The sequence below is a fragment of the Dendronephthya gigantea genome, unplaced genomic scaffold, assembly GCF_004324835.1.
Source record: "Dendronephthya gigantea isolate DGI-Jeju-01 unplaced genomic scaffold, DenGig_1.0 000290F, whole genome shotgun sequence".
In the NCBI taxonomy this organism is placed as follows: domain Eukaryota; kingdom Metazoa; phylum Cnidaria; class Anthozoa; order Malacalcyonacea; family Nephtheidae; genus Dendronephthya; species Dendronephthya gigantea.
In genome coordinates this window covers 133,480-157,780 of record NW_021163300.1, presented here as the reverse complement: position 1 = coordinate 157,780, position 24,301 = coordinate 133,480, and the positions used below count along the sequence as shown (strand labels likewise).

At 37.3% G+C, this 24,301-nt stretch overlaps 2 protein-coding genes and 3 long non-coding RNA genes across 5 annotated transcripts; all 5 read right to left on the bottom strand.

Moving 5' to 3' along the window:
- Positions 1-6,564: 6,564 nt before the first annotated feature.
- LOC114541427 lies at positions 6,565-7,101 on the bottom strand. Its single transcript, XM_028561350.1, has one exon. The coding sequence runs from the start codon at positions 7,099-7,101 to the stop codon at positions 6,565-6,567; it is 537 nt and encodes a 178-aa protein (XP_028417151.1).
- Positions 7,102-7,763: 662 nt separating this feature from the next.
- On the bottom strand, positions 7,764-8,921 carry LOC114541424. The gene has a single exon (XM_028561348.1). It carries the CDS (start codon positions 8,919-8,921, stop codon positions 7,764-7,766), a length of 1,158 nt encoding a protein of 385 aa, XP_028417149.1.
- A 9,326-nt stretch (positions 8,922-18,247) lies between these two features.
- LOC114541428 lies at positions 18,248-19,010 on the bottom strand. The gene is made up of 3 exons (XR_003689274.1): positions 18,981-19,010; positions 18,483-18,618; positions 18,248-18,269 (listed from the first exon to the last, which is right to left on the bottom strand). It is a non-coding gene; the product is annotated as an uncharacterized LOC114541428 (long non-coding RNA).
- A 2,300-nt stretch (positions 19,011-21,310) lies between these two features.
- On the bottom strand, positions 21,311-21,677 carry LOC114541430. The gene is made up of 3 exons (XR_003689276.1): positions 21,648-21,677; positions 21,523-21,572; positions 21,311-21,402 (listed from the first exon to the last, which is right to left on the bottom strand). It is a non-coding gene; the product is annotated as an uncharacterized LOC114541430 (long non-coding RNA).
- A 4-nt stretch (positions 21,678-21,681) lies between these two features.
- Positions 21,682-22,419, bottom strand: LOC114541429. Its single transcript, XR_003689275.1, has 3 exons — positions 22,322-22,419; positions 22,008-22,115; positions 21,682-21,726 (listed from the first exon to the last, which is right to left on the bottom strand). It is a non-coding gene; the product is annotated as an uncharacterized LOC114541429 (long non-coding RNA).
- Positions 22,420-24,301: the final 1,882 nt, after the last annotated feature.

The window sequence follows — 24,301 nt, the reverse complement described above, 5'->3', positions numbered from 1 at the left end:
TTACAGCTTTAATATTGATATAAGGTACTATAATTCTTGTTGACAAACTATCCAAGCTGATAATTGACTGCCAAATTTCTTTGTTCGACATACCCATGTGTGCTACTTCGCTACTTTTTAGTTACCTGCCATATTTTGTATAAAATTCTCATTGATATTTTAGTTAATTGACAGAGTATGGGTTTTAAATTACCAGTAGAGGAATTTTCTTTCACAATGTATCTAGCAAACTCTATTAATTCTTTTTCAGGTAAAAGCAGAATTTTAAAGAGTAAACCACAAGTTAATCCATGATATTATTGGCAAATTTCAATCCATTGATTGAGAAAAATATTTTGGACTATGCCAAGAAATGTAACAAGAAACTACATTTGTTCTTATAAACAGAGTGGAGAGAGCAATTACTGGGAAATCAGGTAAGTCATGCAATTAATAATAATTTGCCCAAACCAATGGCAAAATTATAGTATTATAGCAATACAGGCTTTGCTACATGAAATATGCCTATTATAATCTAACATAATCTATCTTGATAAACAATTCTTTAACAGACATCCAGAGCACAGTTGCTTAGATTTTGAAGGAATTTTGAGAAGAATGTAGGAGAATCTCAGTCTCTCTTTTAAGATTTGTTCAGTAAGTGTAAGAACCTTTGTGGGCTGACTTTGTTTTTAAATACTTTTAAAGTCCTTCTAAAAAACATTGGTTTCTTATTAAAGGTTGTGATTCCATAGATCAGGATAATGATTCAGAAGACATTTCAGACGTTCAAACTTGATGATTGCGGTGGAGGGCAAATGTTATCCTATCGAAGAGCACTCAACCTTATTTTATCCACTAAACATGGAGTACATTGCTGGTGTGGCAATGGAAACTGCTCTGGTCGGCAAGCCTTAGGACAAAAAACTTTTGAAGGACGTTAATACACTAGACATTTTATACATTCTTGTACATAGATTTTCCTGTCACAGCATATGTAGAAATAAATATTTTCAAGTCGCATTTTGTATACTTCGTATGATTATATAGCTTATGCTATTTAGTCGCTCCAATGCTAGCGCCAAAAGTGCAAAAACTAAACACACAAACTTCGGGTGTTAAATAAGACGATGTAAAAACTGATGTGTAGGTTAAAATAACAAAAAATAGACATCGCCTTAAAGGTTTGTTTAAATCAGCATTGTGTTGTCAATAATTCGATTTTCTATCGATCTACTTATTAAATTTCAACATGACACTTGCCAAGCAAGTTACGTCATGCGCACATTGGGCAAAAAAACGTGTGACTCGATTTGGCTTCAGTTTCATATCTGTATTACAAAACAAACACGACAAAAAATGTTGGCTTACATGATTTCACTACATTTCATTATCTATAGGTATTATTTACAAACATTTAAAAAATGTACTATTAAGTTAAGCATGCCGTCACACTAAAGAGTCAAAAGAAATATGCATATAAATACCTATATAGGTGATTACAACAAATTTTAGCAAGTATACAAATAAGTTGTACCATATAGCAAAATTTATAGGTATGGATAACAATTTCATAGCATGGATGAGTTACAAGCAAGCATGTTGAAGCAATAATAATGTTACAATATATAAAATTAATTACTACCGTTTTTTTATGTAATCAAAATGTTCAACAGAGCTTATCTCTTTAAGTCATCCGGCTGCCAATAGTCCAGGTGATGAACAGTTTTTGACTTTTGATACCATGTCAGAGTCATCCATAAAGAACAATGGGCTGGCATAAGAACATATATTTAGCATGATATGAATACATGTATCTTTTACAGATAGTACCACATAAAATGGTATGTATTCATGGAAAAACTAGATTTAGGCTAATCATTATTACAATATAATGTCTCTTTGATCTAAAACTTCCTAATTATCAGATTTCCTCAGTTACCATTGGTCTCTCATTTATTTATTGAGTCCCCTCATGTCTTTCCCCATGCAATGTTGCAAAATTCTGTTCTAATCTAAAAGGACAAAAATAATGAATTAACAAGGCTAGCAATATAGCCACAGCAATGACAGCATTATTAGTGTCATCATCAAGACAATAATAACTCAAGGATAAAGGAACATTATGCTGACTTTCTTCGCCTGGCACCAATAAAGTACTTATTGAGTGCCATTGTGCCAGAAATTTGAACACTTTTAATATTAACGGCAAACGAAATGTCAATGTTTACCTTAATCCTTTTGTCTCAATGTAAAAATTGCAAAATCGATCTCTTGGTAAATGAAAAACCAGATGGTTTCCTGAAAAATCAACGCAACGGCTGGCAACCTAATAAGATTTTTGGAATCTTAATTCATCCCAGAAGCAGGGCAATATGGCCAATAATGCTAAGGAAAATGCTTGTTTTTGAAGCAGAGACATTGTGTGAGAATTACCGGTGTTTTTTTAGTTCTTTTTTATGGCATCACCCTTGAATACTCCACCAAATCCACCTTCACCAATCAAGCCATTGTCGATATAGTAATAAATCGCTCCTGAAAGTCAAAAGCAATTGCTTGTCAATATAACTGAACAACTAAAGAAATATGTGAAGTAAAATGGATTTTAGAATAAAAACGCAAACTCTAAAAATTTTTGTAGCGATAGAATCGGCTTGCCTTTTGACTTGCAAACTTCAACAAAGTTTTCCCCATCGACAACTCTAGTGACGCCTGGCACAATTGAAGGTTGGGAAGGTTTGAGAAAATAAATGGGCTTACCAAAGGATTGTTTTGAAATTAAACTTTCATAAATCCCTGTCTTTCCCATCGCTGGTAGTGAAGTTTGTGTTTCATCGAGTTTCGGCCGACTTTGTAGTCTCAAAATCCACGAAGTATCTCTGGTTGGTCTTCGAACCACAATCTGAACCCATCCTTTACCAACGCAACTGCACCCATTGCTTGAGTCACAAGATTTCTGTACTGAGCCTACGGTACCAGTGGCCTTTAAATCGCGGGTAAGAAGGTCAGTTGCTTTCGTATCGAATTTTGTGTTTGACACCTGGCTAGAATCATTTGCACGAGCTTTGCTATCAGTTGAACAAGCCTGGAAATGTCAAATACGTTACTAAGAGCTTTCACTAGAAGAATATTAAAACTTGGTCGCTCTTGCAAATATATTTTGTTGTTTAAGCATGAATACGCTGGGCAAACAGCGTATGCGAATTTAAACAATGATACTCAAAGCATTTTCCTTACCTGACTAATTGAGGCCTTGTTTTTGTTTCTCTTAAGCTCAACTTTTAAAACCTCAGGCTCCGTGCCCTTCTGCAGTGAATCATCTCCACAAACACTTTTCCTGCCGAACAATATGCGCATGACATGTTCGAAGTTTCCCGGTTGTTGACTGTAACCGTGATCAACCCATTGCCAAGCAACCATCTTCTTGACGCTCCATTGTGCAGGAGTCGTTCAACAACTGCACTTCTATAACCAGAGAGGCTGAAATCACCTCACACTCGCCTGCACTGTTTGTCTAGAATAAGGCTAAACTCTGTATGAAAGGTATCTGTATGAAGCACAAATTACAGATCCTTTTATTACAAATTACAAGGCTAAAATCTGCGTTTGAAGGTAATATTAAGCACAAACTTCAAATATTAGTTGTAACCTCAGAATTACTGGTTAAAACTGGCCTTGGAAGAACATTAGTTTATTTGTGACCAATATTTCTTCCGTTTCTCGCAATCCGCGCACGTTATATCAACAGGTAAGTTAACGGACCAGGCAAAAGTCCCTGCTTTAATTCGGGCACACACACAACGATTTTACGGTAATTGGTCCATTTAGGTTTATACATATAGGCAGCCCTTGCCCAGACATGTTTTCCTTCTCGCGGCGCTTGCGCCTCGCGCGTGTACGCCAGTCTAATTAGTCTAATATTATGACCACTGAGCATAGGAACCCCAATAAATATTGTTGAAAGAAAAAGTAAATAGTCCAGTTACGGTTGCAAGTTCAGTAACGTCAGTGATCGCGAAGCATATAAATATATAGTTATTGAGAAGGATGGAAACTCTTGTAATAATATAAACATACATACGAATTTCACTCGCAAAATTTCATATCAAAACAACGAGAATCCCTCAAATAAATTATCACAAATACATTTTAGATACTCGAACAATAAATATTCCATTAAAAATATTTTAAAAGCAAATGAAAATGCACAAAAAATGTACAAAACATTTGCCTATTTGCCGAAAAATATCGTGGAACCATGCGAGATATAAAATGCGGTTTGAAGAACGAATCTGATTGGTCAAAAAAATAAACAAACGACGTGTGCTTGTCAAGCATCCGCGGGTAAAGTCAAAGTGTAATTGGAAAATTAAACGAGACTTACCTGTAAGTTGAAGTTTGATTGGAATTCTATCGAGTCTGGAGCAGCAGCAAGGGATTACATGAGATTGCCAAACGCATGCGCACAACCAGTATTGACAGCCGAGTGTGAGTGTCTCAATGTGTGCACAATACCAGTATTATTTTCTTGGGCACACTCTGAGTATTTGCAACCCTGGGCGGGTAATAGGACTTATGATAGCATCAATAAGTTAACATTGGGTGGGCATGTAATCCCTTGCTGCTGCTCCAGACTCGATAGAATTCCAATCAAACTTCAACTTACAGGTAAGTCTCGTTTAATTTTTCAATTCTTTCTCGTCTGTCCCAGCAGCAGGGATTCCATGAGATTTTAAAGACAGACACTTACACGAGTGGTACCATATGAAGCCCACCAAACTAAATGTGTAATTGAAACTTTTTGCCAACAGAATTACCAGGTTTCCTGGCAAAGAAACTACTAACAATGTTCTCATACAAACACTAGCCAAAAAACCCCAGTTTATGCTTTACATGGTCGACAGAACAGCCTCAGTAAAACTGTTCGTTTGAACTGGTTTGTTATAGTATCTATCGAAACACCGAGACGAAGACCATCCTGCTATTTTAAGGATCTCTTGAATAGGGACAGCTGCAGCTTTTGCCTTTGACGTAGAAGCTGCTCTTGTGCTGTGTGGTTTAAATTGTGCAACATCTATACCAGCATCTTTCATAACAGACCGGATCCATCGTGAAATTGTATCTCTAGAAACATGTTTGTGTGGTTTTACGAGTGTAATAAACACCCTCGTTTCAGAGCCCCGTAAAGCCTTGTTCTCGTTAAATATTCTTTCATGTGTGCAAAAACACAAAGACTTTGATCTGCTGGATAAGCTCTCAGCGTAATAGATGGTGGTTCGTACCCCGGACGACTTTGTTTTACGTGCTCCGGAAGAGTAAATTCCAAACGATCAGGAAACTCAGCCATAAATTCTATATCAAGCATGTGGAGGCTCTGTCCTCGTTGCGCAGTAACCAACGCTACCAACATGATAGTCTTAAGTGTCAATTGTTTCATTGGTAGTTCTGAGATGTTGGGAAACGAAGATAGGTATGTCAGAACCACTTGAACATCCCATGTTGTTTTATAGCGAGGCGTGGGCGGGGTACTCTTATATACTCCTTTCATAAATCTTGTAACAATAGGATGACTCCCTATGCTGGAATTGTCTTTAGGTATGGTAAATGCTGATATAGCACTTCTGGCAGTGTTTAACGTCGTATACGCCAAGCCTTGTTCATGCAGTTCAGTTAGAAAGTCCAACACTAATGTCACAGGGGGATCAAAGGGATTAATTTCTCGTTGATCACAAAACTTTGTCCATTTCTTGAGGTATGGCTCATACTGCTTGTGTGTTCCCTCAGACCAGGATCGCAAAATGATCTCTGCAGCTTTCCCTGAAATGCCTCTCTGCTGGACAGTCTTCCTGAGACTTTGCACGCCATCAATCGCATCTGATTTCTCAGCGGGTGAAGGGCATTGTTGTGAGTTTGTACCAACAGCGCATTGGACTGAGGAAGGAGTCGAGGCTTGTCGACCAATAAACGAAGAAGAATAGTGAACCACGGTTGCGTTTTCCAAACTGGAACTAAAGAACACTCGAGGCTTTGTCCTGTTCGATTTTCTGCAAGCATGTTGGAATAAGGCTAAAGGGGGAAAAGCATAAAAATAGTGAAGATGCCAATCTATTAAGAGTGCATTAATAAACGAAGCCCCTGGGTCTGGCTTCCAAGAAGCATATTTAGCCACTTTAAAATTTAGTCTAGATGCAAACAAGTCAATTTCAAATGGGCCCCAAAGTGCATGTATATTATCAAACACCTTAGAGTCAAGAGACCATTCTGTGGACTCATTAAATTTCCTAGATTCAGTGTCAGCTTCACTATTCTGAGCCCCTGGAATGTGGCAAGCACTTAACCAGATATCTCTCTTGGTACACCAATCCCAAATCAGGTGTGCCATTTCATTACAAACTGGAGATTTGATGCCGCCCATAGCATTAATATAGGAGACGGTAGTTGTGTTATCAGAGAGTATTCTTATATGCTTTCGTTTAAAATCACAGCATAACGATTGTAACCCGAGCAGAACTGCTTTCAGTTCTAAATAGTTAATGTGAAATTCCTGTTCGTTCTTGTCCCAAAGACCCCCAGTTTTACGCTCGCCTAACACAGCCCCCAACCTTTGGTAGAAGCATCAGTTGTTAGGGTGATATCAGGGTTGGATACAGTGATATTTTTATATGATGTTTCTATATTCTGTATCCACCAAGTCAACTCAGACCTGGAGTCTTTTGTTAAGTGCATGATAGCATCATAATTTCCTTTATTTCTCTGCAATGCTGCAGTTTTATTGATTTCCAACTGTCGGTAATGTAGTTCCCCAAATTGTACCCCGGGTAAGCTTGAAACTAAAAGGCCTATAACATGGGCCAGCCCCCTGATGGTTACTTGTGTCTGCTTCTGTAACTCTACACAAGTCTTCTTTACATAACTGGCTTTAGATGGTGGGAGCCTAATGGTCATGAGAACACTATTTAGTAAAAACCCAAGAAATTCTATTTCCTGTTTTGGTTCAAAGCTTGATTTATCTGGGTGTATAATAAAACCCAAGCTACAAAAAGTGTCCACAGTGTCATGAACATTTTTCTTGCAAGCTGTGTAATCATAGCCAACAAGAAGTGAATCATCAATATGGCCCATACAAGTATGGCCCATGGATCGAATACGAGTATAAACTGGTTTCAATAATTTAGTAAACAATCTTGGAGCACATGCTAAGCCATTAGGCAAACATGTAAATTGAAAATAACTATCTCCCCATTGAAACTTTAAAAATTTTCTATCCTCTTTGGCCACTGGGACTGAGTAGTAAGCATCCTTAAGATCCACAGATGCCATAAAGCAGTCTGGCCGCATAAGTTTTAAGGCTGTCTGAATTGTGTCCATTTTAAAATGGTGGTATGCCACATATTCATTAAGTTGTTTCAGATTTAATATCATTCTGTGAGTTCCATCCTTTTTGGGCCTCACAAAAACTGTGGAAAGAAACTCACTGGGTTCACTAGAAGTGTTTTCAATCACTCCTTTTTTGCAAAGTTTATCTATCTCAGCATCAATAATTTCTTTCTCTGAGATTGCAAATGTTATTTGTTTAGGTCTAGTGAGCTTGGTCTGTACAGGGTAGCCTGCAGTAAATTCAATATGATAATGCTTTATAGCATCAAGAATAGCAGGATCACTAGTTAATGATCCCCACTTAGTAGCATAATATTGCAGGCAACCAGCCTTAAAATTTTTTGCCTTTTCAGCAAAATCGAGAATGCAAATTTGTTTGTGTGAATTTTTGTCACCCACCTGGTTTGTTACTGTCCCTTCCGATTGGGAGCAGTGTGATTTCGTCTTGGAAGGTTCCCCTGAGTTGACGCCCGGCCCTGTCCTAAAAAAGGACGTCTTGAAAAAGTGTTGCTTGCCCTATCATAAGGCTTTGGTCGCACAAACTTTGGCTTGTAGCTTTTAGCTGTGTAGCGATTTTGACTGGGTGGCCGTGACGTAGAGGGTTTTTGCATTTGCTGGCCTACTTTCTTTGCCTCAGCCATATCTTTCATATGCTTAGGGAGGTCCTCCCCAAAAAGCTTACTAGAGGGTTTGATTTCCTCTTTGCACAATCTTGTGTATGGAGGATTTAGATCTGGCTTTATCAGCTCTCTCCTCTTCATGTTGAGCTTCCAATTTGCATGGCTTAAAATAGCAATGCTATCCATTACTTTATCAAGAATTTGGCGAGTTTCTGGTGTCTTTCCCTGTTGTATAGCTGATACAAGGTTTCCCGCCAAATTTGTTAACACAGATAAGCCTTGAATCAATGGCTCCTGTGTCCGCTGAAAAGCTAGGTCCACGGATCGTGTTTTTCTGGACATCAAGTCCCAGATTTCTTCGTTAACTGTAGTGAGAGTAAGATACTCACAATTAGCTGGCGGTGGGTATTTATCCACTCGCTCTTGCACCGTGGCTGGTGAGAGGTCGCCTATCAACATATTGTCGATTAACTGGGCGATCTTGCTCTCAATAGCTGGAGATTTTTGTGCCGTTGGGATAAATGCCTGAGTCAGGCTTTCCAAAAACTCGCTCTGAGGACCTGAGTCAGGTGCAACAGAGTCCTGCGACATATCTTTGTCGCTTGTGGCAACGCAAGTGGTGTCGAGCACGTTGGCCAAAGTGTTGTTGATGTCAAGCGAAGCGTCAATGACAATGTCGCTTTCAATCTGCTCCTCATCAACATTCGTTACAGTTGGGTCAACTGTATTTAGTAAAATGTCCTCTCTTAAGCTTTCAATAGCAGCTGCTTGCTTTTCAGAAGCAACTGTCTGCTTTTCAGAAGCCGTGGCAAGTTTCATTAGCGAAGCTTGTAGTCCTTGCAGAACGTCCGCCATCTTGTCTTTCTCGAGGTCTTTTTTGCCCGTATCGACGGCAACTTTAGCGTTCTCAGCCCGTATTTCGGCGTCAGGAGCTGTGGTCGCCATAGGCCAGATTCTTCGTTTCTATATTTGTAAGACTTCAATCGATAAACCAGCGAAATATCCAAAAATAACAGTAAATTTCGTCGAGCGATTATTTTTTGACTGTACTGGAAAGCGCGCGAAAAGCACTGGTTGTGCGCATGCGTTTGGCAATCTCATGGAATCCCTGCTGCTGGGACAGACGAGATAGAATTCAGTTGAAAAAAAACGAGAACACACAAAAAATTAAAGTTTGTAAAAATACAGGTCGAAAATTTATAAATACTTTTTTTATGCGAACGTTTTAAACGCAAATGGGCTAAAATTTCAAGATGACTGCAAAGGTTAAACCGGTTTTTCAACTTGAATTAAGCCAAGGCCTAGTTCTCAGCTCGCAGACTGAGGAAACATTGAAGAATGTTTAAAAAACCACAATGTAAGACATCATGGAAAAATCGCGAGAAATAACATTGAATTTGGCTTACCACAATTCGTATCTCCGATGCAATAGACGTCCGCTACGATTGTCATAATGAGTTTTTATGTGGTACACTAATATATTGAATATTCGTTCTGCAATTACATAATAGGAAAGGGAGAATAAAAAAATTATATTTTATATAACACCAGTGTATGATAAATGGAACTGTACAGCAAAATAGGCTATTACTCCTGACAATAATGTTGCACAGAAGCAAGACATTAAATATCTCAGAAATATTTGGGCTAAAGACCCCGGAATACCACTAAACAATAGCAGTTGAAATGATTATTTGAATAGTATATTCCAACCAGCATATAGTTATAACCTGCATTTTTTTATAAGTAAAAACAATAATCAAAATAATACGTTGCTTTGTTATCTCAAATTACTCACCCATAGCAAGATATATTTTAGAAATTCCATATCTTTCATCTTTTTTGGTACTCTGTTGTCTTCGAAATGTCCCAATTTTACATGTTGTCAATCTGTTGTAATTTTAAGTAATTCTTGGGCTAGGATGTGCAAAAGAATCGAAGAAATAGCATTTCATAAGTGCTAAGCGATAATCGTTGGTAAGCACGTGCTTAAGACAAGCTCGAATCGGAACTAGGTCAGAATTTCGGCTTTTTGCCCGAATTTGTTTTCCATATTTTTATTATTGTGAAATATTATTGCCGGTGATGCGATAATTCATATCATCCGGTATGTTTATATAAAAAATCGGCAAAAATCTTCTAAAGGCTCGATTTTGACGCTATATATATAAAATAGTACTGTATATTTGAACTAAACCACTGCAACCGGTTTTCGTTTACATTTTTGGCCAATATCCTAAGGATTAGGCCGCTTTGATGTGTAATATTGAATATATAAAACGCGTGAATATCATACCTGTGAATAGCTATGTATGCATGGCGGTAAAACGCCATATTTCGACTGGAATTTGCAATATTTAGCCTTGAAATTTACTACATTTGCGATTTTGTCAGTTTGTTATATATACTATTATTCCAGGCCATGCCCAATTCGACAATATTCTGAAAGGTTCCGTGATTAAATGTACCACATAATTCAAATGCTACAACAGTTTGAAAGATTTACTTGCCTTTTAAATTCCGACTTTCCTGCTCGATGGGGTTCTAAAGCTGGTGGGGAAATAAAGCCTTTTAATAATGATTGAACTGTATTTTTTTGTGAACTTCATGAGAGAAATAATCGAACAAATACACACATACTGTGATACATTGGCTTGGAATATGCTCCAAAACGTGTGAAATCGAACATTTGTTGTGCAATCACCTTGCAAATATCAAAGAAACGGGATCAAAATTTGAATATAGATTAACCAATCTGATTGGTTTTTATTGAACCAATCATGGAGTACAAAAATTGACCAATGACAAATTGACCTGTGCACAGAAATAACCAATCAAGTTGTCTTAATTTTGCTGAATTATGCAAGAGCCTACAGGCTTTAAAACAGGGCCGTCTGGGACCGTTTTCTTCAGGTAAGTTAGTTCTTTCTTTAGGTAGGATTCAAGGTATGTGTAATTATTTTTTTAATAGAAGTAGATCCCCGTGGCCACTCTGTTAGCTAAGAATCTCTGTCCCCGTATCTGGAAACACGGCTCACTGCTTGTCTAACTGTGTTTTGCTCTTCGTTTTCTAGGGAGCTACTAATAATTTTTTTTGTGTTTTTCAGACAAAGACGATCGTAGTTTAGTTTCAGTATCCAACCCTAAGAAGCCACCCCATATCCATGCCGTCAGTTAAACCCCTAGCCGCAATTGCCTTCAGCTAATTGTAAATGCTTCCTTTTCTAGGAACAACTCACCATATTTTTTGTCGTTTCAGCTACAGAGTTAGTGGGTTGTGGGTTTGTTGGATGTTGTGTCGTCGGTTGTGTGTTTTGTGTTGTACGTTCGTATTGTCTGCCAGTCGGTTTGCGAGTTGCCCTGTAGCTCTCGCTTTTTCCTGGCCACACAAAGAACACATTTCGGATACTCCTTTTTAGGAGATTGGGTTCGAGTCCCATGAATGTGTCAATTTTGCGCTGATATCTAATGTGGTCAGTCTCTAATACATAAGCACAACATCCAACGGACAATCTGCATCCTTTCACCAAACCAAATACAAGTGTTGTTCTCATACAACAGAATGGAACTTCCAACAGAGTAAGGAGTAAAACAATACCCAAGAAAAGTTCTCATAACTTCTCAAACAGGACAGGATGCGGCACTTGTTAATGAAGTATTCTCGATGTTTAAGGGACCCTCTCAGTTAGACGTCCGATCAGAGGATATTTCAAAGTGGTAAGCTGATTTAAGCATGTGATTACTGTGCGAATACTCAACCCATTTTAATAAATATGAGACCACTAAACTCATTGCTGTCTTCGTAAAGCGCGCACACAGATAATGTTGATTTTATCTGAAGTATTTTATAAAATCAACTAGAAATTGTGTTATCTCAAAGAAAAAACATTTACCTATTTGTATAAATTTAGTTCATTTCAAAAGCTTTCCTATAAGGCAAGAAATTTATTGCCGAACTATTACTTTTTAAATTGAATTTTAGAGAAGCGAAAAATACGGAAAGCCTTCCAAAAATCTCGCCTAAAAACCTCCAAATATTCTAGTATTACATTGGCACCAATATTTTCTCTTTTTACTTTGAAATACAGTCGCTTGGTGATTTGTAGTGATATTTCCACAAACGTTTACAAATGGAAACTGGAAATGTGCATATAATTATCACCATATTGGCGAAAATTTTACAATTATGACTTCTAGGGACAATTTTACTTCGGAAATCGATTACCGGGCTTATTTTACTCCAACGGGGTAGGCAACCTTACGTTTTTGACACCTTTAACCTCATGTGACAACCACATGTGCGTGCCGCTGAGCAACGCCTCGCTATAACAATAACAAATAAAAAAAGCTATATTTTTCGAGTTTTTCTGCCATCCTGACTTAAATCTATCAGAAAAGATAGCTAAAGCCTTTACAGTTTACATGTAACGGTTAAAAGACGACAGGATAAAAATAAAAAAAGGAAAATAACGAAATTCCAAAGGCGAGTTATATTTTCGTTTGTAATCCAGTATAATTTGATATAATTTTAGAGCTGCACTGCAGTGTCAGGTTAACAGCAATATTGATTAATTTCTGGATTAAAACAGAAGCGATTGGGTTAAAGTATTTTTCTTCAGCTATATTTGGTGGTATTTTTTGTGCTTTCTAAATTAGACGTATTAATTTAAACATTAAAAAAAACCGAATAATTTTCATGATATCTGGTGATGGAAGGCATGACAAGAATTATGCCTACACAATATTTTGCTGTACAGTTCCATATGTCATTCATTTTACACTGATGTTATTAAAAATAGATTTATTTTTCTCTCTTTCCTATTATGTAATTGCCATTTACCAATATACAGGGGTGGGGGTATTATGTGAATATGAAAGAAAACAGCCTGCATTTTGTTCTGTATATTCTTTTTTGTTATAGAAGTCACAAAATACATGCTGTTACTACACAGTATAGGGCCTTGTGATTCATATACAATTATAGTTTCAATTGTGTGAAGTGATGTTCTTGTAATCTCAATTGTAGATTCTATTGCATATAGAGCCGAATTGATATGGCAACATATCTTTGAGAATTGAAGTTTATGGCGGTTCTTCAGGTATGTTCTAGCAATTCACTGAAGTACTAGTTTGTTCGCTAAGGTATGTTGTCCCATGGTAGCGGTACGCACGAACCTGGAATATCACAATGCTGATAGCCTCACAACTATGGACAATAATATATTAATTTACTTGTTCCTTGTTTCTCAATTTTAGATCAAATAAATTATGGCAACCCAAGAGTCGCTAACAATTATTACCTTTATCTATTCACTGACTACACCTCCATCCATTGCTGTGCCATACATGGATTTGATTGACTGACATACCAAGCAAGGTAAATATTGCAGGCTACATGGTATATGTTCAGTTTATTATTATGTCATATTAAGACTGTTGGACATTATTTTTTATTCAGTAATTCCCCTATATGGGAATGTGATAAAATTCGAAGTTAACCCCTAGTAAAGATTTCACAAAATCAATTGAAATAACGTTGTACTTCGACTGGTTTCAATTCTGGAGGCCCCATATATGGCACAATTATCTGCATTATCGTTTCATTTTTGTTGATGATTGTTTCGATGGTGTTTTGGTGCCGGAAGATAGAATAATTGATACTAATTATTGCCCCCCGTACTGAAGACACATAACATCCCAGATAATAGCAAAAGTTGTTCGGAATGCGGATAAGTCGACAGGACATGGTCGCTTAAATGAGGCAGCTTCTTGATCTGCACGGAAAAATTACCAGGACCAATGCATTCAAATTGACTTTGGCATAAAAGATGTTGTCGGAGCGATTTCACTCAAAGTCGCCGTATTTATAATTAGTGGGTGAAGAGCTACTCTATATCCTATAGTTCCGACGGGCAAAAATTCGCTCATTACAAAATAAATGGATTAGTCAGGGTTAGCTGGATTAATAAGCAAGGCTCCTACAGATTACCCTCTCACGTTATATGCATCACATCATTTCCATGTGAAAACGTTCGCAGAATGCGCTCTGCTTTCGTAAAACGAAATCACGGACAAAACTCTGAATTGAGATTAAGTTCAATACACAACCGACACAAACCTTTATAAGCGTTTCGTCATCCGAGGAACACAGTAAAACATTTTGTTGCTAGAGATGAAAAAGTTAAATTATGGTCGTTAAAGTTTAGGATATAAAGAGAGTAGTATAAATAAATAAGCACGCGCTTACCTTCGAATCCCTGTTGGTGATGCCATTTTCATGTAAGGGCTAAAAATACGAAACAGTATGAATAAAGTTAGTTAAGTTCAGGCTCCTGTAGTAAAACTGGATCAATAACAGATGATCCTTAGCTTGGTGTCATTAAAAGCGCCAATCTCTTTCCTGACATTTTCCATAAACTTTAGTCTTCGCGTGTGAATAAAATATTCCAACTTGTTTCATTCATTCTTCGAAGACTACACATGGCTAGACTCGCGCTAAACGACATCCTCACCGGAAAGCACATTGCTTTCATAGTTGGTTTAGTTGTCAATCGCAGTCTGTAGTACAGATCGTTAAACAACTCGAGCCTGAAAACAAAATAGAAAATTCGATCGAATCATGAATTGTTTCATCCATGATTCTATACTTCTCTACTACATACTGCAGGACTAATAACATTGTGTGAACTGTGCAGCAATATAGAGAATAAGACGCTGAGGTATATTATATATTAGGTATCTGGAATCGTTTTTATGACGCGGGAAGCAAGACAGTAGTTTGAATATTTGCAAATCCTGATAGATAAATGTCGTGGACTCACACATTTGTTATCGGCGTCTCCCCGTCGTTTTGTTCCAACAAGACTCTCAAATAATAGTCGCCTGATAGGAGAGATACGTTACTGAGTTTGATTGCGATCGAGGGATAGGGGGGGCGCTTTAAGAAGAACTGTTAAAAAGCTAGAGCAGTATAAGGCTTATCACTAACCTATTTTCAGTTGATCAGCTAAACATTCATGCAGGACTTCAAACTAAAGGTGATTCCAAAAAACAACGTAGTTTCCACTCAGGTCTTTTTCCATTGCAAATTTGCGCATCTCAGATTCGAGAGCCCCAGAAGTTCCTCTCGCGTCTGTCACATTGAAAACAAAAGAAATTTTTTCATACTCTTTTACGACAACAGTTTAGAGAAAGAGGTCAGGACTATTGAATTGTCTTGTTATACTCATAGCGACAGGAAATTCTCCATTACCTTTTCATTTCCTATATTTTCAATGGAAACTAACTTTAACTTCGAGACTCACCTTGTAATTCCAAATCAGGTTGTACGCTGTCAGATCTTGACTGAATCTGTAAAAAAGATCCGTTTAAATACCATTGCTTTTTCATCTTTCAAACGACTAGAACATTTCCCATTTTCTTAATATGAACACTTACTTGTAATAAACAACTGGATTTAAATTCTCACATCTTTCCTGGCTTTGAATCCTATTTTTGTCTCCAATGCGAGAGATATCCTTCAAGTTGATTCCTTGACGTTCCTCTCGCTTTTCCTGAGCTGTAACAGACAAGTATAGCGCGTGAAATAACAGGCTTATACGTACATACAAGCATGCATCATGAAATTTTGGAACACGATTGTTGCTTTAAAACGTACTCTGCAAGCTTTACATTGTCACGAATTGATAAATGATCTTCTTTAGTCTCCGGTAGCTGAAGGAAAGATAAAAACTTTCCAACAAAATTGCTTCTTTACAAAAAGGTTTTACACTTCTGAATGAATTACTATGTAATTATTTCGTCAGTGGGGCAGTTGGCACAGTATAAGGATGAATGATGGAGTTTAGTTACCAAAGCAGTTGATACCACTTAGTCACTATTATGATTGGTTAGTCAGAACCACTGCAATGGGTTTATGTAAATAATGGCCCTCGCAAAAAATTCTCAAAGATTTCCTACCTCGTCAGGGCTTTCAAGGTAATAGAGCAAACCAGCAGGCTGTGAAAATCGTATTCAAATTTATTACATAATGGTTTATGAACCAAAACTTACGAACAGGAAATCCCGCATTTAAACTTTATTGTATATTTTAGACATTAAAAACTATAACTGCTTTAATACGAACATTATTCTCACAAGTAATGCCATTGCTCTTGGATGACCAGTTGTCCAGAGAGCCACTAGATGTCCACTCAATTGCCTATATGCCAACAATAAAGATTATAAATTACTTATGGAGTATGCTTGTTAGTCTCAATTGAACTATTTACAGATGGCTAGTATATAGAGGATTATAAAATCACAAGTTTTAAGATGAATCTAAGAATGTTGCTAAAATACAACTCAGGTCCTCCGGATGGAATCGAGGCTATACATCTGCAACAATTTGTTAATTTATCACACTAATTCGCACCTGTTCAGTAGCGAACGTCTATCAGTGCTTTGCGTAATCATGGCCATGCGTAAGCGTTTTGGTAGAGCGCCCTTGGCAAGCGCCAAATCTTGTATTTTTGCCGCGGTTTCTTCATCAGCTTCCTAAAGTGAAGTTCTAAATAAATATCAACAGATGATTTTAGGCACTTCACACGGTGCAGGAATATTCTAGAGGTTTTAAAGGGTCTTAATTTCGTGTGGTATTATACACACTTCAAATTCAAGCCAGGAACAGTTGATGGAAAAATTAGTCAACTATACGTTCTCAGTGACAAGAGCATTGCACCGGCATCGCAAAAGCGATTCCTGCCGGAGGATCTATAGTTGACTCATTTTTCCATCAACTGTTCCTGGCTTGAATTGAAGTGTGTATAATACTTCTCAAAATTAAGACGCTTTAAAACCTCTTAAATATCAACTGTTGTGAAAAGACAGTAGTTTGAATATTTGCAAATCCTGATAGATAAATGTCGTGGACTCACACATTTGTTATCGGCGTCTCCCCGTCGTTTTGTTCCAACAAGACTCTCAAATAATAGTCGCCTGATAGGAGAGATACGTTACTGAGTTTGATTGCGATCGAGGGATAGGGGGGGCGCTTTAAGAAGAACTGTTAAAAAGCTAGAGCAGTATAAGGCTTATCACTAACCTATTTTCAGTTGATCAGCTAAACATTCATGCAGGACTTCAAACTAAAGGTGATTCCAAAAAACAACGTAGTTTCCACTCAGGTCTTTTTCCATGCAAATTTGCGCATCTCAGATTCGAGAGCCCCAGAAGTTCCTCTCGCGTCTGTCACATTGAAAACAAAAGAAATTTTTTCATACTCTTTTACGACAACAGTTTAGAGAAAGAGGTCAGGACTATTGAATTGTCTTGTTATACTCATAGCGACAGGAAATTCTCTATTACCTTTTCATTTCCTATATTTTCAATGGAAACTAACTTTAACTTCGAGACTCACCTTGTAATTCCAAATCAGGTTGTACGCTGTCAGATCTTGACTGAATCTGTAAAAAAGATCCGTTTAAATACCATTGCTTTTTCATCTTTCAAACGACTAGAACATTTCCCATTTTCTTAATATGAACACTTACTTGTAATAAAACAACTGGATTTAAATTCTCACATCTTTCCTGGCTTTGAATCCTATTTTTGTCTCCAATGCGAGAGATATCCTTCAAGTTGATTCCTTGACGTTCCTCTCGCTTTTCCTGAGCTGTAACAGACAAGTATAGCGCGTGAAATAACAGGCTTATACGTACATACAAGCATGCATCATGAAATTTTGGAACACGATTGTTGCTTTAAAACGTACTCTGCAAGCTTTACATTGTCACGAATTGATAAATGATCTTCTTTAGTCTCCGGTGCTGAAGGAAAGATAAAAACTTTCCAACAAAATTGCTTCTTTACAAAAAGGTTTTACACTTCTGAATGAATTACTATTTAATTATTTCGTCAGTGGGGCAGTTGGCACAGTATAAGGATGAATGATGGAGTTTAGTTACCAAAGCAGTTGATACCACTTAGTCACTATTATGATTGGTTAGTCAGAACCACTGCAATGGGTTTATGTAAATAATGGCCCTCGCAAAAAATTCTCAAAGATTTCCTACCTCGTCAGGGCTTTCAAGGTAATAGAGCAAACCAGCAGGCTGTGAAAATCGTATTCAAATTTATTACATAATGGTTTATGAACCAAAACTTACGAACAGGAAATCCCGCATTTAAACTTTATTGTATATTTTAGACATTAAAAACTATAACTGCTTTAATACGAACATTATTCTCACAAGTAATGCCATTGCTCTTGGATGACCAGTTGTCCAGAGAGCCACTAGATGTCCACTCAATTGCCTATATGCCAACAATAAAGATTATAAATTACTTATGGAGTATGCTTGTTAGTCTCAATTGAACTATTTACAGATGGCTAGTATATAGAGGATTATAAAATCACAAGTTTTAAGATGAATCTAAGAATGTTGCTAAAATACAACTCAGGTCCTCCGGATGGAATCGAGGCTATACATCTGCAACAATTTGTTAATTTATCACACTAATTCGCACCTGTTCAGTAGCGAACGTCTATCAGTGCTTTGCGTAATCATGGCCATGCGTAAGCGTTTTGGTAAGAGCGCCCTTGGCAAGCGCCAAATCTTGTATTTTTGCCGCGGTTTCTTCATCAGCTTCCTAAAGTGAAGTTCTAAATAAATATCAACAGATGATTTTAGGCACTTCACACGGTGCAGGAATATTCTAGGTTTTAAAGGGTCTTAATTTCGTGTGGTATTATACACACTTCAAATTCAAGCCAGGAACAGTTGATGGAAAAATTAGTCAACTATACGTTCTCAGTGACAAGAGCATTGCACCGGCATCGCAAAAGCGATTCCTGCCGGAGGATCTATAGTTGACTCATTTTTCCATCAACTGTTCCTGGCTTGAATTGAAGTGTGTATATACTCTCAAAATTAAGACGCTTTAAAACCTCTTAAATATCACTGTTGTGAAAAGACAGTAGTTTGAATATTTGCAAATCCTGATAGATAAATGTCGTGGACTCACACATTTGTTATCGGCGTCTCCCCGTCGTTTTGTTCCAACAAGACTCTCAAATAATAGTCGCCTGATAGGAGAGATACGTTACTGAGTTTGATTGCGATCGAGGGATAGGGGGGGCGCTTTAAGAAGAACTGTTAAAAAGCTAGAGCAGTATAAGGCTTATCACTAACCTATTTTCAGTTGATCAGCTAAACATTCATGCAGGACTTCAAACTAAAGGTGATTCCAAAAAACAACGTAGTTTCCACTCAGGTCTTTTTCCATTGCAAATTTGCGCATCTCAGATTCGAGAGCCCCAGAAGTTCCTCTCGCGTCTGTCACATTGAAAACAAAAGAAATTTTTTCATACTCTTTTACGACAACAGTTTAGAGAAAGAGGTCAGGACTATTGAATTGTCTTGTTATACTCATAGCGACAGGAAATTCTCCATTACCTTTTCATTTCCTATATTTTCAATGGAAACTAACTTTAACTTCGAGACTCACCTTGTAATTCCAAATCAGGTTGTACGCTGTCAGATCTTGACTGAATCTGTAAAAAAGATCCGTTTAAATACCATTGCTTTTTCATCTTTCAAACGACTAGAACATTTCCCATTTTCTTAATATGAACACTTACTTGTAATAAAACAACTGGATTTAAATTCTCACATCTTCCTGGCTTTGAATCCTATTTTTGTCTCCAATGCGAGAGATATCCTTCAAGTTGATTCCTTGACGTTCCTCTCGCTTTTCCTGAGCTGTAACAGACAAGTATAGCGCGTGAAATAACAGGCTTATACGTACATACAAGCATGCATCATGAAATTTTGGAACACGATTGTTGCTTTAAAACGTACTCTGCAAGCTTTACATTGTCACGAATTGATAAATGATCTTCTTTAGTCTCCGGTGGCTGAAGGAAAGATAAAAACTTTCCAACAAAATTGCTTCTTTACAAAAAGGTTTTACACTTCTGAATGAATTACTATTAATTATTTCGTCAGTGGGGCAGTTGGCACAGTATAAGGATGAATGATGGAGTTTAGTTACCAAAGCAGTTGATACCACTTAGTCACTATTATGATTGGTTAGTCAGAACCACTGCAATGGGTTTATGTAAATAATGGCCCTCGCAAAAAATTCTCAAAGATTTCCTACCTCGTCAGGGCTTTCAAGGTAATAGAGCAAACCAGCAGGCTGTGAAAATCGTATTCAAATTTATTACATAATGGTTTATGAACCAAAACTTACGAACAGGAAATCCCGCATTTAAACTTTATTGTATATTTTAGACATTAAAAACTATAACTGCTTTAATACGAACATTATTCTCACAAGTAATGCCATTGCTCTTGGATGACCAGTTGTCCAGAGAGCCACTAGATGTCCACTCAATTGCCTATATGCCAACAATAAAGATTATAAATTACTTATGGAGTATGCTTGTTAGTCTCAATTGAACTATTTACAGATGGCTAGTATATAGAGGATTATAAAATCACAAGTTTTAAGATGAATCTAAGAATGTTGCTAAAATACAACTCAGGTCCTCCGGATGGAATCGAGGCTATACATCTGCAACAATTTGTTAATTTATCACACTAATTCGCACCTGTTCAGTAGCGAACGTCTATCAGTGCTTTGCGTAATCATGGCCATGCGTAAGCGTTTTGGTAGAGCGCCCTTGGCAAGCGCCAAATCTTGTATTTTTGCCGCGGTTTCTTCATCAGCTTCCTAAAGTGAAGTTCTAAATAAATATCAACAGATGATTTTAGGCACTTCACACGGTGCAGGAATATTCTAGAGGTTTTAAAGGGTCTTAATTTCGTGTGGTATTATACACACTTCAAATTCAAGCCAGGAACAGTTGATGGAAAAATTAGTCAACTATACGTTCTCAGTGACAAGAGCATTGCACCGGCATCGCAAAAGCGATTCCTGCCGGAGGATCTATAGTTGACTCATTTTTCCATCAACTGTTCCTGGCTTGAATTGAAGTGTGTATAATACTTCTCAAAATTAAGACGCTTTAAAACCTCTTAAATATCAACTGAACTAATATGTACATTCATCAGAGCTAAAAAAGGGCAGAGCATTATAAATGACGTTCGTCAAAAGCAGAAAATTCTGAATGGATCAATGAATGAATAAAACGTACCTCGATTATCGCCTTCAGAACCATACCAGCACCTTTCAAATTGTTGTCGACGGATGCTGAAATTGTTGAGGAACGAATTCAAAACCACGATTGGTAAGAACTATTAGCGGGGCAATAGTAAAACATACATAAGCGAAGAAATGGTAAAATTGGTACTATTTATTGCAGTTTTATCGTAAACCTACCTGGAACAATCGATAAATGCAATGACCGATTTCTAGACACACAAATAACAGACTTCATGAGTTGCTCCCATGCATAGGTCAAGCTAGTGGTCGTGGTAGACTTCACCAAAAATGTAAAGAGAGAAAGGCAATTTAATCAACTCTCAACGTCAGTCAAAGAGCTATAAACTACTAAGAAGGCAAGTTGAATGAAAACTCCTCAAATCTCTTTGTAGCATACCTGCAACTTTCTCCAGTAATTTCCCAAACTGTTCATCGTCTGTTGTCTCACTAAGAGGAATATGCAAAAGTCGATTTATTATAACAGACCACATGATTGATTCAAAATATTAGAAGCAATCACACCTTACTATTAGTTTAACATGAATGTCCAACTTCACCCCCCACATTATTTTGATATATTGCAAAGCAACTTGAACTTCACCTATAAGGAGGACACAGAGCAAACGTCAAAAAATCAAGCAATCCACTTATACCTAAAGCCCCAGTGGAACGATTCTAGAACAAAAGTTTTCATGGTTAATCTATTTCCTGTGTTAATTAGAAAGGTAGTCCAAACTACAAAGGCAGTTGCTACAAATCACTTGCTGAGTTTTGCAAGGGAATTTCTCTTCCAAAACAAGGCTATATACATACAAGAGGGATTGAAAAATAAAATGAATTGGTTCAGCATAGATTATAGGCAACCAAAACCACACATCTTACCACATTTATCGTGAGAATTCCTAACAAACTGCTTGGAAATTTTTCACAGGATAACAGAGAGCTTTTGTTTATCTGTTCTTGTCGAATGTCATAGTTATCGTGCCTTAGCTATAAAAAACAACAGAATTGGTTTCGATAAAATTGGATCCTGTTAACATGCAAATTTCAAAGTTGGCTGAGTTTACGTATTTCGTTTCTTGCATCTATTTAGCTCGGAAATTTCGCCGCTATATTCTGAACGAAATACTCTTTTTTAAATTTAAATATGTCCGGTCTGACCATTTTGGCCACTTAAAGAAAAGCCCTGTCTTTACCTGCCATAGAGCACGCACAACATGTCGACAGCGGCGTGAGTCACGGCTTCATTATTCCTCTTCAAAGCTTTCACAGTTTTCACACCAACCTTCTCACGGAAGTGAACTGGTTGAGTAAACAGCATGTGTTGCAGTTAAAGATAAACGTTTCTCGCCTAGTGAGCGTTGTGAAAGCGCGAAACCTGCTTTCGATCGAACCCAACTTCTCAAATCGTGAAACAGTGCTTCGAGATCTTTATCTCATATTTTGTTTTGGTCTCCTGCAAATAGACGAAACTTTTTAACTATTTTATGTATATATAGAACACCTGTGAAGGTAATAGCAGTCAGAATATGTATATTTTAGGGTTGAACATAAATAAATTTATTGGCAAAGATATACAATACCTTCGTGAGCAATGAGCATTGTGATGGCATTAATGATAAGTCTTTCTTTATTCCCCGAGAAAAGTCCTACAAAATATTTAAAATCGTTTGAAATATATATTGGAGTTTAAAAGACTTAATATTCCAGCTGTACTTCTGGCGAGAAAATTTCAAAACTACCATTTCATGGATTCGGACCCAGTCAACTCTGCAACCAGAGTTACCGCAGCCTAGTCCCTAGGCCTCTTAACGTTCCTTATACGCGGCGAGGCGGGAACTGAGAGGCCTAGAACAAAATGTTTTGTATTTTGGCTAATGTGGGGACTTTTTGTCCCCATTTTCTGTATTGAGGTCAGTTTACGATCTACGACGCGGTTAACTGGCCTTGTTCGACGTCGTTAGTCAAATATTTGCTTGAAATAAGCTACAGGATATTAATTATACTGCCAGGAGTCGAAATATTCATACAAACGTTTCAATGTCGTTCGCTGTCAACGCTATCGACTATCAAGAAAACTCGAGTCCGTACGTACATGTTTATGATTATAATAAACTTCTATCCACCCATTTAAATTATTCTCGCTTCCTTTATAACGGTTACTGTTGTAAATTGCAAACATTTACTTTAAAAACAATTCTAATTTCAAGTTCACAACATTAAATGGGCCGTTAAGATTAGAAAATATTTTGTGTTAGGCCTCTCGTGCGCGTTTCATTCGGTGACGTGACGGAAATATAAAACACGCGCAATGAGAGGCCTGGGACTAGGCTGGAGTTACGGTGGTTTTTAGGGAGTACTATTAGTGTTTTGTCTACATTTGTGTACAGAACAGTAGCAGGTTAGGGTATTTTTATTAAAACCATACCTTTGCCTATACTGGATAAACCAGTTTAAATGTACCGTGTTGTTTGCAGACGTTTTAAACCCTGCTAAATGTTTTCAATTAGAAGCCGAAATGGGCAAATGTTTTCATTTGGCGTAACTATGCAGCCTAGCAATCGCTTAGTTTACACTAAAGGCTGCTTTCTACTTACGCGTTTTTTATACGCATGTACACATACGGAGAATTTAAATGCTTTTAAATTTTTATTAATTAACGTGCATCTACAATCATGTGCAAAAATTATGAGACTTTACGTATCTTAATCACATTTTTTTTCATTTTGACAACTATTATGTCACGAATTTTGTTAAACTATTTACTATCCCCCCCTTCCCCCATTGACAATGTTGAGAGTGATATTTTCGGCAAATCAAATGGCTTGGTATCATAGAAACAACATTGTTTTGGGGGGAGAGGGGGTAGATACTAGGTGTCATGACCGTGTCCCAATAATTTTTGCACATGATTGTAGGTCGATTTATTCACTTAGTCCTTTCAAAGGTAGCATGTACAAGGATTTAGTTAAATCTGTACACAGCCTCGGTTAAATTTCCTGCAAGGAACCAGTCATAAGACAATATAAGCTTTTGGAGATATTTCAAAAATTTAAAGTGAAATAAAAAGAGAAATATTTCACCTGGAGACGGAGCGAGGAATTTAAATTACTGCTTTCTACTTCTTCGTCAACAACATTATACAATGGACCCCAACGATAACCTTGAAAAATATA

Bases quoted from the DNA above. Each gene is read 5' to 3' on its own strand.
- LOC114541424 (XM_028561348.1), bottom strand. From the start codon at position 8,921: ATGGCGACCACAGCTCCTGACGCCGAAATACGGGCTGAGAACGCTAAA.
- LOC114541427 (XM_028561350.1), bottom strand. From the start codon at position 7,101: ATGGGCCATATTGATGATTCACTTCTTGTTGGCTATGATTACACAGCT.